The sequence below is a fragment of the Cyprinodon tularosa genome, unplaced genomic scaffold (assembly GCF_016077235.1).
Source record: "Cyprinodon tularosa strain WSP-4 unplaced genomic scaffold, ASM1607723v1 ctg11, whole genome shotgun sequence".
Taxonomy (NCBI): Eukaryota; Metazoa; Chordata; class Actinopteri; order Cyprinodontiformes; family Cyprinodontidae; genus Cyprinodon; species Cyprinodon tularosa.
Window position 1 is genome coordinate 4172501 of NW_024037893.1, and position 13233 is coordinate 4185733.

At 39.7% G+C, this 13233-nt stretch overlaps 1 protein-coding gene across 2 annotated transcripts in view; it reads left to right on the forward strand.

The window, feature by feature from the left end:
• The window catches only part of ncor2 (nuclear receptor corepressor 2), a 164838-nt gene extending 152431 nt beyond the window's left edge, over positions 1-12407 (forward strand). For both annotated transcript variants that reach the window (XM_038296411.1, XM_038296420.1), the window contains exons 35-41: positions 4513-4650; positions 4804-5028; positions 5896-6073; positions 6191-6567; positions 11771-11889; positions 11973-12151; positions 12253-12407. In XM_038296411.1, coding sequence (XP_038152339.1) covers positions 4513-4650; positions 4804-5028; positions 5896-6073; positions 6191-6567; positions 11771-11889; positions 11973-12151; positions 12253-12391 — 1355 coding nt within the window. In that variant the 3' untranslated portion in view covers positions 12392-12407. The remainder of the gene's footprint in view (positions 1-4512; positions 4651-4803; positions 5029-5895; positions 6074-6190; positions 6568-11770; positions 11890-11972; positions 12152-12252) is intronic.
• The last annotated feature ends 826 nt before the right edge of the window (positions 12408-13233 follow it).

A 13233-nucleotide genomic window follows, 5' to 3' on the forward strand; every position in this document is an offset into this window, starting at 1 on the left:
CCGTGACTTCTCAAAAATTCAACTTTACAATCATGCGACTCTGCTTTAAAACGCAGACAGTCAGCTAAGTTGTGTTTTCCCGAGCAGAATCCACAGTGAGAGATATTGGCAATGGGTGTGGATTCTGGAGGTGGTGGAGACAAAACGGATTGCTTTATAGCACATCCTGTTTTCTCTGTAACTATTGATGTTGCAAAGCTACTGTTCTTACCTCTAATTGATTTTAGTTCACCTTTGCCTCTTGGGAATGTTTTTGTGGTTGTTGTTTGGTCTTGAAGGTCTCCAAACAAAGGATCCAAAAGCATGTTAGCATGGTTTTCCACAAACTTGACAAGATCTTTAAATCTGACTCTCCTGCCAGTTTTCTGTTGTATTTCATAAGCTGTGGTTCGCCATCTTTCTCGCAGTTTGTAAGGTAGTTTGGATGCTAACAGCCTTAAGTTTGATGGGATTTCAAGTTCCTCTAAGTACTGTAAATCTTGCATTGCATTACAACATCCTCTCAAATACATTGCATATGCATACAGCATCTTTCCATCCTCAGCTTTAATTGCTGGCCAGTTCAAGGCTTTATCCAAATAAGCTCCAGAAACTTTCATCTCATTTCCAAAATGTTCCTTTAATAGTTGTTTAGCTTCCCTGTAGCCTTTACTTCCTTCCATATGTAAGCAACTGCGAACTAAATCTCTTGGCAAACCAGATGTAAATTGTTCTAGATAATACAGTCTGTCTTTATTATTTTTAGTCTTGTCTTCGATTAATTGTTCAAATGCATGAATAAAAGACTGGTATTCTAATGGGTTACCATCAAACACAGAAATATTTCTTGGAGGTAACAAAGACAGATTTTGCTGGCTGACAATGAGTTCTGCTATGTCATTTTGTCTTTGAATAACAACATTCAAATTTTCATTATCAGCAGTAACAGCCACCTCTGGGTAATCTTGTGCAGTTTCAGATGCGTTATGATCATAAATTGCAGCTTCAGTTTCACTTTCAGTGGGATTCCTATTTTGGGGTTTATTCTCTGCCGTCCTTAATCTACTGGGAGACGATTTACATCTCTCCAAAATGGTCCGTTGAAGTGGAGTCTTTGGTATAGCACCTAAATGCATAAATTCCACATTGCCCTCTATCGAATGTGGTTCTTGATGAGAGCTATAATATTCATTCATGCCGTCACCTAAAGACGGTTCCTGGTCCACCTCAACACTTTGCAAGGTCTTTATTTTAGCATTTGATGCTGCAAGATCAGCTTCTAGCTCAATTTGCTCCATCTTTAACTTTAATTTTGCTTCCTCCATTTGTAAAGCATGTTTTTCTTTCAAGGCAGCAACTCGTGCCAGTGCAGCAGCCTGTTCTGCTTTGGCCTTTTTTAACTCTGAAGAGACTGAGGAAGATCTGGATGTGGAAGAAGATGACTTTGATTTCTTTGATACATTAGATATGCTGTCTGATGGTTTGATTGTTGATTGTACAATGTCTTTTTTCCATGTTTCGACATCTTTCCAAAAATAGTTTAAGTTAGTTATTCGAGGCTCAAACCAGTCATTATAATCATTTTCCTTTTCGTCCTCTGATAAGAGCTCTTGAACCAACCTATGAGTATTTTTAAACTCATCCACGGCTTCCTTAAATGCTTGTACTAAATCATTGACTTCATCAATATTTCCTGCATCCGTCATCAAAGCCTTTATTTCATTAATCCTTCTAGTGCAGGCTCCCAATCTGCCTCTGCGCGAAAGGACGCGCTCTTTTAACATGTTCTCAGACGCAGGCGTGGATTTAGGGTCCAACATTGTTAATGACCACACCGATCTTTTCACTTTCAAGTAAGTTCATCAATAAGCATCCTTCTTTGAAATCAACAGCTTTGCTTTCTGTAGTTATCGATCATTCTTTGTAGCGCAGCGGCGCCTTCATTCATAAACTCAGTCAGCTGATTGTACTCACGGCCCGCTGGCTGCTTTCTTTGCGCATCAGAGCGTGATCGGCTGGCAGCTCCCGACTTTAGGCTCCTCTTCAAGTCATCAGTGAAGTTTTTTCACTTGTTGCGGCTACTCTTGCATCAAAAAAGTTTCCAAAAAAATCAAAAACTGCCAGAGTAGTCTTAGGAGGAGGTTTTTCGACTCACAAAACAAAAAGCACTCGTGGAGAATTTTCTTGTTTCAAAATAAGGGTGTTTTCTTTACTAATAAAAAATAACAGAAATATTCTCAGAGTTGACTTACAAAAATTCAAATATAAAGCTAAGTGATGTGTGTGAAAAAACTGTTGCACTCCTCACTCCTTCAAACAAACAATCAGCTCCACCTCATCAGCTGCTTCTACTTGTTAATCTCAGCAGGAGGCGGACTGACAAGGAGGAGGGTCAAAGCAAAACAAATACATAAACAAATAAACAATAACTCTACCATTCACATAACCTTAGCTCTTTAACATTAAAAATTTTGCAAAAGATAAATGAATCTAATTCTTAATAGGCTCCAACATATGTATATATGTATATGTATATGTATGTATGTATGTATATGTATATATATGTATATATGTATATGTATATATATGTATACATATATATATATATATATATACATATGCATACATATATATATATATATATATATATATATATATACATATGCATACATATATATATATATATACATATGCATACATATATATATATATATATACATATATATATATATATTTAGCCCAGGTATGGGCTAAAGAGAAACAGGACTGGACTGCTGGTGAGTGGTCCAAAGTCATGTTCTCTGATGAAAGTAAATTTTGCATTTCCTTTGGAAATCAAGGTCCCAGAGTCTGGAGGAAAAGAAGAGAGGCACTTCATCCACGTTGCTTGAAGTCCAGTGTAAAGTTTCCACAGTCAGTGATGGTTTGGGGTGCCATGTCATCTGCTGGTGTTGGTCCATTGTGTTTTCTGAGGTCCAGGGTCAACGCAGCCACATACCAGGAAGTTTTAGAGCACTTCATGCTTCCTGCAGCTGACCAACTTTTTGGAGATGCAGATTTCATTTTCCAACAGGACTTGGCACCTGCACACAGTGCCAAAGCTACCAGTACCTGGTTGAAGGACCATGGTATCCCTGTTCTTAATTGGCCAGCAAACTCTCCTGACCTTAACCCCATAGAAAATCTATGGGGTATTGTGAAGAAGAAGATGCAATACACCAGACCCAACAATTCAGAAGAGCTAAAAGCCACTATTAGAGCAACCTGGGCTATCATAACACCTGAGCAGTGCCACAGACTGATCGACTCCATGCCACGCCGCATTGCTGCAGTAATACAGGCCAAAGGAGGCCCAACTAAATACTGAGTGCTGTACATGCTCATACTTTTCATGTTCATACTTTTCAGTTGGCCAACATTTCTATAAATCCTTTGTTTTTATTGGTCTTCAGTAATATTCTAATTTTCTGATATGATGAATTTGAGATTTTCATTTGTTGTCATTTGTAATCATCAAAATTAAACAAAATAAACATCTGAAATATATGAGTTTGTATGTAATGTATGAATATAATATACAAGTTTCACTTTTTAAATGGAATTACTGAAATCAATCTACTTTTTCATGATATTCTAATTTTATGACCAGCACCTGTAAGTTATGGTTTTTAACTTTATTATCAAGAAGGGTCCAAATAAATGAACAATAAGATAATAATCCAGAAATTATTAGGAGCATGTAAACAACTTGCTCTGGCTCTGATAGGCTTCATATGGCGCTAAAATCCTACTCAATACTCATCCCACAGCGGTAACTAAGGTATGCAACGCAAGACTGTGGCGAAGATGTACAAGAAAAACTCGCGTGTGTACAACACATGCTAAAAACACAACAAACTCTGACTCAAAGACACACTTTGAAGCACACAGCACAAGATTACTAAGGCAAACACACACATCCACACACACATATTCCCCCCCCGTTCTATTGTTTGCTTTGGCAGAGAGGGCAACATTTCCCTCAGCTCTGCCAGTACACGCAGTCTGCTGTCATGGAAAAAAAACAAAAAAGAAAAAGTGAACAAACACGGCGTTAACAGGACTAATCATTCCTCCCACGAACTTTGACACCCATTTGTTCTGGCCTCATTCACAGACTCATACCCCCCCACAGCACACACACATCATACATCACGGTAAATATATTTTTCATTCATTCGAAGTGGAAATAAAATCCTTGGCTGATGGAAAGCAGCAACCTGTGGCACACATACAAGTGGCTGGACAAATATGGTTTCCCTGCCGTACATATATATATGTATATATATGCATATGTATATATATGTATATATATGCATATGTATATATATGTATATATATGCATATGTATATATATGTATATATATGCGTATGTATATATATGCATATGTATATATATATATGTATATGTGTATATATATGTGTGTATATATATATGTATAAGAATTAAATGAGGTATGTTTAACTCAACTATTCTTCTTCTTGTGTTCCCAGGCATTGACCTTTCCCAGGTGCCACACTTGCCGGTTCTGGTACCTCCTTCTGCAGGGACAGCCGGCCCAGGCCTTACCTACATCTCTGGGTCACCCGCCGGATACCATAGTAGGAATTACGCCTCGCCCATCTCCCCTGGTACCTATTCATTTTTAATACAGGCCTCTCCGTCCATTATCAGCTGCTTATGAGATCATGTTGCCGAGGCAACGGGTCTGGGAGCAAGCATCTCATTTATTGTGAGATTAAAAATCATTGTACATTAGAAAATATGTTTTTCTTTCTGTCCAGTTGGACCCTCACACATGGGAAAACTGCAGAGCACGTCCTCTGCAGAGCACGAGCGGGAAAGAGACCGCGAACGGGACAGAGAGCGAGAAAGAGAGCGGGAAAACCGGGAACGGGAGAGAGATCGGGAAAGAGACAGAGAACGGGAGAGGGACAGGGAAAGAGAGCGAGACAGAGATAGGGGAGGATCTTTGGGAAATGTGGAGCACGCCCCCATCTGGCGCCCAGGTATGAAAAAGATAATTTTGGTTTTCACGTTACAACCACAAACTGAGTTTTATTAAGTTTTTATGGAACGGATCAACTTGAATTTACAGATGATTGGAAAATGAGATGAAAATTGTGGTTTCCTTTGATAAAAGTCTGAAATTAATTCACTACGTATAAAGTCATCGCAACTGGTTAAATAACTTGTACATTAACTCAACATTTTCACTTAATAAATTTAATGTAACTGTTCTGTTTTCATCGCTTTATGCGACAGGAGTTTGTCCTTCATTGGATAACAGTTGCTTTAAAGGTGGTCTAATCATTCTTTGGTGACTGTATATCCAGCTCTGATGACTGGTTAATCTTTTGGGATGCATCTTCTTCAGGTTTGCTCATTTTTAGACCTCAAAAACCCCAGCATCAATCTTTGTGTTTTACCAAATTCACCTCATTGGCTTTGGGTCTGAACCTGGTCCTTCGAACACATGAAAACACTCCAACTGTGATTCTGACCGTACGTTTAGTCATCGAACTTACACCCCATTTTCAAGAAAGGTTTCCTCCAGTATCGGCCTGTGTTTGGCTATAAACAGCCTAATCATCAAATCTAAAAAGCATCCCCAAAGAATAATGCTGTGGTTTCCTGTAAAATGTTCGTTACTGGAAATGAGACAGCATAAATGAAGGATTACCCATCGCATTGGATTACATTTGGTCAGATTGACCAAATCTTTCCTTCGATTTCACTCTGATATTTTGAGTTGATCCGATAAAACAAACTAAGAATAGGTCAGTGTTGTATTGATACTTTTGCATAAAGTAGTCGTTTGATTTTTGTGGAGAGATCACCTGGTTTCCATAGCAACACGGTTCTGTGTTCCTCAGGGACAGAACACAGCTTGTCCAGCAACAGCAGCAGTGGGAGACCAGCATCCCAACCATACAGCCACCAGCACTCCCCGGTGTCTCCTCGTACCCAGGAGAACGTGCAGCAGAGGCCGAGCGTGCTGCAGAACACTGGTGGCAAAAGTCTCTCCGTCAGCGAACACTCATCAGTGTTACGGTAAACCGGATTTCACCAACCAATTTTAATTATTCCTACATCATTTACTGCAGTAAAAACAAACTAATTTTGTTTGTCGTTTTTTTTATTTGTATTGTGTGGTATTTTTTCTATCAGGCCCTTGCCCTCATCCCGCTACCCAGGTTTTCACGGCTCCTTCCAAAAAACAGGTGTGCCCCCCGACGCCTACCCATCTGCCATGGACTCAAATGTAGCCAAAGAGCAGAATCGCGATGGAGGCAAATCCAGGGGAGGTCTGCAAAAACACCTGCAGGACCAACACGGGACCTCCAGTAAATCTGACCCCAAGCTTTGCAGTCCGAGCCCAGGAGGAATGTACCACGGTTCCTATCCCCCGGCTTCAAGCCGCCCCCAGCATCTGCTGCCTTCCCAGTCGGATAACCCAGCTGGTCGAGAGGAAAGCGCCACTCCGAGTAGAGAAAAGCCTCAAAGCAAAGCAATGTCCGTTCAGGAACAAGACGTGCGATCACTTGGTAAGACCAACGCTTCCTTTACCAGACTTCTCTAAATGATCTTTACAATTATTGCTAGGAGGCGGATCCAAAGGTCCTCCGTCCTCCTAGACCAATTAAAGAATAAAGAAAATCATCAACCAGTAAAGGTCCGGAGACATTTTTAATTATGATACGTTACTTTAAACAGAATTTAACACTGAAATAACATGGGGTGTTTATGCATCCATGTTATACTTTGACTTTTTAAATAAAAATAGAAAAAAAGGTAGAAAATTGTTTTACATTTTAAAATCTAAAGTGTTTTTTGAAGTAGAAAACAACAATTTTAAGTTTGGTATATAGATAATTTCCTGATTCACATATTTAAAAAAAACCCACCTGAAATGACTGTTTATTTTTCTTTTTTCTGTCTTAATGTTGGCAGTGGGCTTTAGGCTGCCCTGCAAGGCTTTAAACCTGAGTTTGAATGGAACAATTTTTAATTTCTGATTCTGTTCATGGTGGAGAATTCTGCTTCACAGCAGCAGGTTGAGCCAAACATCCTCTAAATGTGCAGGGTCATCACCAGTTCACCACAGTTCTTCCAGCAGTCCACACTTTCTCTGCTCTCTTTTTCTCATCATCTTCTCCTTCTTTCCCATCGCCCGGCTTGCCACAGGTTTGTCTGCTGGGTCTAAAAACAGCAGCAGCAGCAACCCAGACTGACAGCAGCTCATTGGCTAATCTGGATCATGTGTAGCCTGGTGCCGGACGCTCCGGAGGGCTTTACCGTATTAACAGGAGAAGCGGTGCAAGTGAAATTAGACACATTAGTCATCGGATAACATGCTGTAATTTATAAATTGGGTCCGGATCCAGACCCCGGTCCACTAATCTGACATCATGTAGTTTTGTATACTGTGTGATTATGTCACATCACCAGATGATGATGATGATGGAGTTTGGAAACGGAAATCTAAATTTGTATGTTCTCCCCTGATGGACACTGATGCTCCTCGTCTCTTTTATGAGCAAACCTGAAAAACTTAAGATGGAACATCATTTCATAATTTTATTTAGATTGTTGTCTCCAGGGTTTTGTTTTTGTAATAACATTGAAAGCTTCTTGTCCAGAGTCTATTACCATAGGACTTTACTGTTACAGTTGTTCGGAAGATGTGGATGCACTGATCCACTTTTTTTTCACCGCCGATACGATTCTGATATCTGAATTTAGATGTCTGTGTACCCTGAATTTTTTCCAATACAGGAGCTCTGCTTACTTTGTTATCCTCATTAAAATGCTGTCATTAACTCCTCTGTGAAAGCAAGCATGATATGCATGTATGTGCAAATTTATATCCCAGAAGGCAACTTTAAATTAGTATGACGTCAGAAGAGGAAGTAGTTAAAACAGACAATCATGTTAAAAGGACAAAATGATTCGTTCCTGCTGTTCAAGAGCTTTTTTAACCAAAATTTGGTTTCGTATTCTAATGGAATGAGTAGATCTGCCCTGATGAATTGAGTCCATTTTGAGTGACACTGGATCTAGAATGTTTTTCAATATCTGAGCTGGTATAGATAGTAATATAGGATTGGTGCATCTCTAGTTAAACACAAAGATGCTTACTTCTACACCCATGGATCTGCCTGATAGCTGCAACTCTCTCCTGTCCTATGGGGCAGCAAACCCACTTGAAGCGTGCTGCTGCCACCTAAAGGGCTGGAGTGTGAAAGTCAGTTTCATACACTTCATCAGTGTAATTAGACCAAAACTGAATCTCTCTGCGATTTAAAAAAAGCACTTTGTTGAATTGTGATTTTATTGCAGCCATAAGTAATAGGCTCTGCGCACAACTCCACTACTTCCTGAAGTTAAGGCAGCGCATTAGTTTCCTCCGTTACTGTATGAACTGATAAATCCAGGTGCGTCTCAATGTCTTCATGGTTACTGAGGTCAGGCACACCTGGATTAATCAGTTAGATTCTCCTGTAGAGCAGTGATTCCCAACTCAGGATACGCGAGTGCATCGCAAGGGGTGCATGAAAATATTTTATTTCTTGGGTAGTAAAATAAAATATGGCTGTATACACAGAGAGTATGCAGCCAATATCATGAGAACAAGTAGAGAACAGCCTCATATCAACTGGTTTTCACAGCTATCAGAGCTCATCAAAGCAGCTCAGGTGTCTTGCTGAAAACTAGTCAAACTAGTTAGTCAGTCTGAGTATAATCTTTGTTCTGTATTTTGTTCCCAATTCATCAAATTCTCCAGTTTTATAAATACAGGTTTATATTATGATTTCATTTGTATTTTGATTCATTACTAACTTCCAGATTCATAAAGCATAAAATATCTAAGAAATAAATACTCAAACGTATTTCTTTATTTCTTTTTTTTTTTTTTTTTTTTACAGTGTCCTGTCTGGCAATATGGCAATAAGAAGTGTAGCAGTACGGCAATTGCCATACTGCTCCACTTGTTTCATGCATATAAATTGCTTTATTATAATTAGGCAGGGAGTTTTATAGTTTATATGGACACTGCAATGTAAACAGAGCAGAAAAACAGAAGAAGAAAGGGGGGAAAAAAGAAGAGAAAAGATGAAAGAAAGAAGAGAAAGGAGACAATGACAAAACATTTTTAGTCTGCTTCATCACCTGCAACGAGATGCAAAAAGAACAGAACAACCAAAAGACATAGTACGAGGCGTACCATAAAGCAACACCTTGAAACTATCGCTGAAGTAATATTATTAAGTCTGACATGTACTCTGTGTTACTTGAAGATATGCTCAAATTTAAAGATGTAAAATAGAATGAATAGAATTCAGCTTTTATTCTCAATACACTGTCACAAGTATCAAGCAACGAAATGAACTCACTGCATTTCACCCATCCCCTTTAGGGAGCAGTGGGTTGCCATTGTGCGTCACCGGGGAGCAGGATGGGGGTTAAGGGCATGCCCCGAATGGTAGTCTATGATACCGGGCATTTGCCCGGTGGGCTGTTTCTAGTTTCAGCATGCGAGGACCGGCCCTCCTTAAATCATACCGGCCCCCAATTACTCTCCGGCCAAAGCACCTACCTGTGACAGTAAATAACTCAAGAAGTTCAAGAAGTATTACAACGTTAACTACCTAAATGATGCATGCAGTATATATAGCCCTTCCTTGGCATGCACATCCTTGTTGACATATGGTGTAATTTTCTATTCAAACTGTAAAATCATTGCAACAAACAAAATTATAATAAAACAAATGCTTTCTTTAAACCAATCTACAATGTTCCTGTTCTATTTGGCGAATTTATGTTCGAGTATTTTACAAAAATAATTGGCGGTGCATGATGGGGTTTTGCATCTAAAGGCTGACGTTTCCCATCTTAGATGCACCGTTGCCAGGTTGGGATGTTTCCCAATCTGGCAGCTTAGGATGGCTGTCAATGGGTAAAAAAAAAATTTTTCTTCTTTAGATTTAAGGCCTAAGAGATCAATAGACTTTGGTTCAAATTGGGCGAGATTTCGTATATCCAGGCGGTTTATGAAAATGTTTTGGGCTGGAAAATATGAGTCAGTCACATCTGGCAACCCTGCTGAAGTCCATGTCGCGTCCGTGTTAATAACCAGCGCCAGTAAAACCGTATTATGGAAGTCTTGGTGGTGGTTGTCGTGTGATGCTTGATGGTAGATCGGTTAATCCACAATGTGTATTTCGTATTGTGTTTCACATTTAAGTGGGCCGATGTAGATGGAAAAATGCCAAGGCTGAAAATCGTTCCCAGTCCGAGCCTGGTTAAGGGTCTTGCTCAGGGACAGGGGTGGTAGTCTGTAGGAGTGAGGCTCAAACTCAGAACCTCTGGAACCCAAGCGCAATGCCCCAACAACTAGAGCACTGCTCCAAAATACTTTTTATTTAAAATCAGTTATTGTATGTTCCACTTTTGGACAATCATCAATACTTTTGACTAAGAGGGGAACTCATGGTAGACAAAATGCCCAATGGGGTACACAAGTCAAAAAAAGGTTGGGAAACACTGCTGTAGAGAAAGCCAGAAAAAAAAAAAAAAAAAAAAACGAGCTACCTTCAGATAGTGGAGGCATGTATAGAGCCAATTGTTCAGCTTTAGTTTGATCATAAATGTCAGTTCAGATAAATAAACCATCCCCTTGCTGTTGGGATACTTTCACCAACTTGTTAATGTCAATGTCTTTGATCAGGTTGGTTCTGTTTAAGTGTAAGAAAAAAACTCTGATTCATCAAGTGTGGACTCTTAAGGTAATCTGACTCCGCCAGATGGACTTGCTCCGCATATCCATCTGGAAACCTTCCGTTGAAGTAATTTTGGGAAGGGGCGAAAATACTGGTTGGCTGATTGGCCTATGTTGGTGATAGACGGGCCAAATAAACCAATCAGATCAACGAAGCATATGACGTACTAACAGAGCAACGACGAAGAGGAGCCAATTGATAGATCAAACTCTTGCCGAAACCAGTCGGGAGAAGAGCAAAAACATCTTTTCCTCTGAGAAAAGCTTCCAGAGCAGTGTTTTGCTCTTCTTTCAGTGAAGAAATACTCTGTAATTCCGATAAAACTTGCTTGATAGCCACGCTAACGCTAGTTTCATCGGCTGAAGCCGCCATGTTCTTTAGACTGAACTGTCGCGCTTCTCGTTGCGTCACACCTCAACCCGCCTCAAAGCCAACGCTGATTGGACGTTCGTTTGGTGAACGGCTCCAAATTTTCTTTAACGGAGAGTAGCCAGACTGATCTGCGAGTGAAACCTTGAAAGCTCCTGAGATCAGGATGGTCTCAAGAGGCTACTCTTAAGGTGGCTACAAAACAACAATAATTACATTATGGACTTTAAAGCGGTCCAAATAAAACCCAATATATTTAAAACCTTCATTCTTTGTCTTAGTAAGTTGTGTTTGTTGTATTTTATATTTGCTGCCATTATTAATCTATTGTTTCATCCCTCTGTTTTCATTTCATCTGTTTCCATACAAAATAGTTGAGAACTATGGGATTAAGATTCTGGGGAAGCTTGAAAACTTGTATTAAATCTGTAGGAACCATGTTATATTTTTATGGATCTGAAATAATCTCAGGTTTGTTTTAATTTAATATATTTGATCCTCCTCGTCTCAAAGACGCTATCCTAACCTGTCTGTCGCATCATTGTTTGTTTAAAGGACCGAATCTGAGCTATCTCTGTCTCTGCATATTGTTCCTCAGGTCCACCACAAGGTCTGTATCGACCGCCTTCAGAGGAGAGACTCTCTCCAAGCCAACAGCCCCCCTCCCCATGTGTCAAAGGCAGCCGAAGGGTGGTCACCTTAGAACAGCACATCAGCGTAAGTCAATGCTCTGAGCAAAAGGCAATGTTGTCAGGAGGACAGGACCGTTTGAATAAGTGAAATGTTGTGTTTATGCACAGGAGGTGATAGTTAAAGACTATACCAGGCAGAGCCAGCAGCAGCAGCAAAGCTACCATGGCTCTTCTCTTCTGGACCTGAGCCGTCCACCCAGTGCCTCCCAGCCTCTCCCCAATTCACAGCAGTCTGTTCAGGGGTCCCGCTATTCAGAGGGTTTCAGCGGGGAGTGTAACAGAGACAGGTAGGAAACGAGGGCCTGACTTGGCAATCAGCCGCTGATGTTTAAAAGCAGAAGAAAACTATTTTAATGATTTGATAATAACGTCTTCATGTTGTTTCTAGATCCCCTCCACAGCAAAAGGCGTCACCCGTCAGTGTTTCTAACGACGGCATCGAACCGGTGTCTCCTCCTGGATCCAGCTCTGAGCCCGACGCCAAGGGAGGGGCTTCCTACCCCACGGAGCAGGGGGATCAAGGGTGAGTCCTCAGTGAAAGACAGGAGCACGCTCAGTCCAAACATTTCCTGTAGTTGGGGGATGTCCGCGTCGCCTGTATTTTCTCATATTCTGTTTAAAAATAAATATAGTTTAAAGATTTTTTTTTAAGCTTTATTAAAAAAAAAAAATTATCTTTCAAAGAATTATACTTCCAATTTTTCTTTCCAATTTCTGTTTTTCTGGTTGAGCTTTAAGAATGGCATTGTTTTCCACTTGCCTTTCACAAATTTTATTCTATTTACATAAAGCCCGTCTTGATGAACATTGACCAATAGAAATGTTGTTGCTAATTTCAACGCTGACCAATAGAAATGCATCATCTCTCCTCACTACAGAGGAGGAATAATAAAAACAGAAAGGAAGGAAGGCCCACTCCCTGAAGAGAATGTGATCTGTAGAAATCAATTTAAAAAAATGCAGTTTGGGGAGCTCAATCTGAAAACCAGAAATGTAAAAAAAAACAAGAAGAATTTAATCATTTAAAAACTTTAAACACAATTTTTGACAAATAGAATTTAAAATAAGGGGAAAAATCAAACAAAAAGTATATATTTTGCAGCAATAATTCACTAAAATTCATTCCATATTTAAGGCGAACAAAACAAACAGATGAAATCTACACCCTGCAGGTTTTTCTGTGAATTGATTTCAAGTTGAGCTGAGTTGACCCCCCCCAAACAGATTTTAGATTCCATAATTCCCTTTAGATGTAAGACAAAACATTGAAATATGTTATTTTTTAAGTCTTTCTTCTGTAATGACTCAGTAATTACACAGAGGTGACTAACATCACAGAACTAGCAGTCCTGACCTGAACATCGAGATT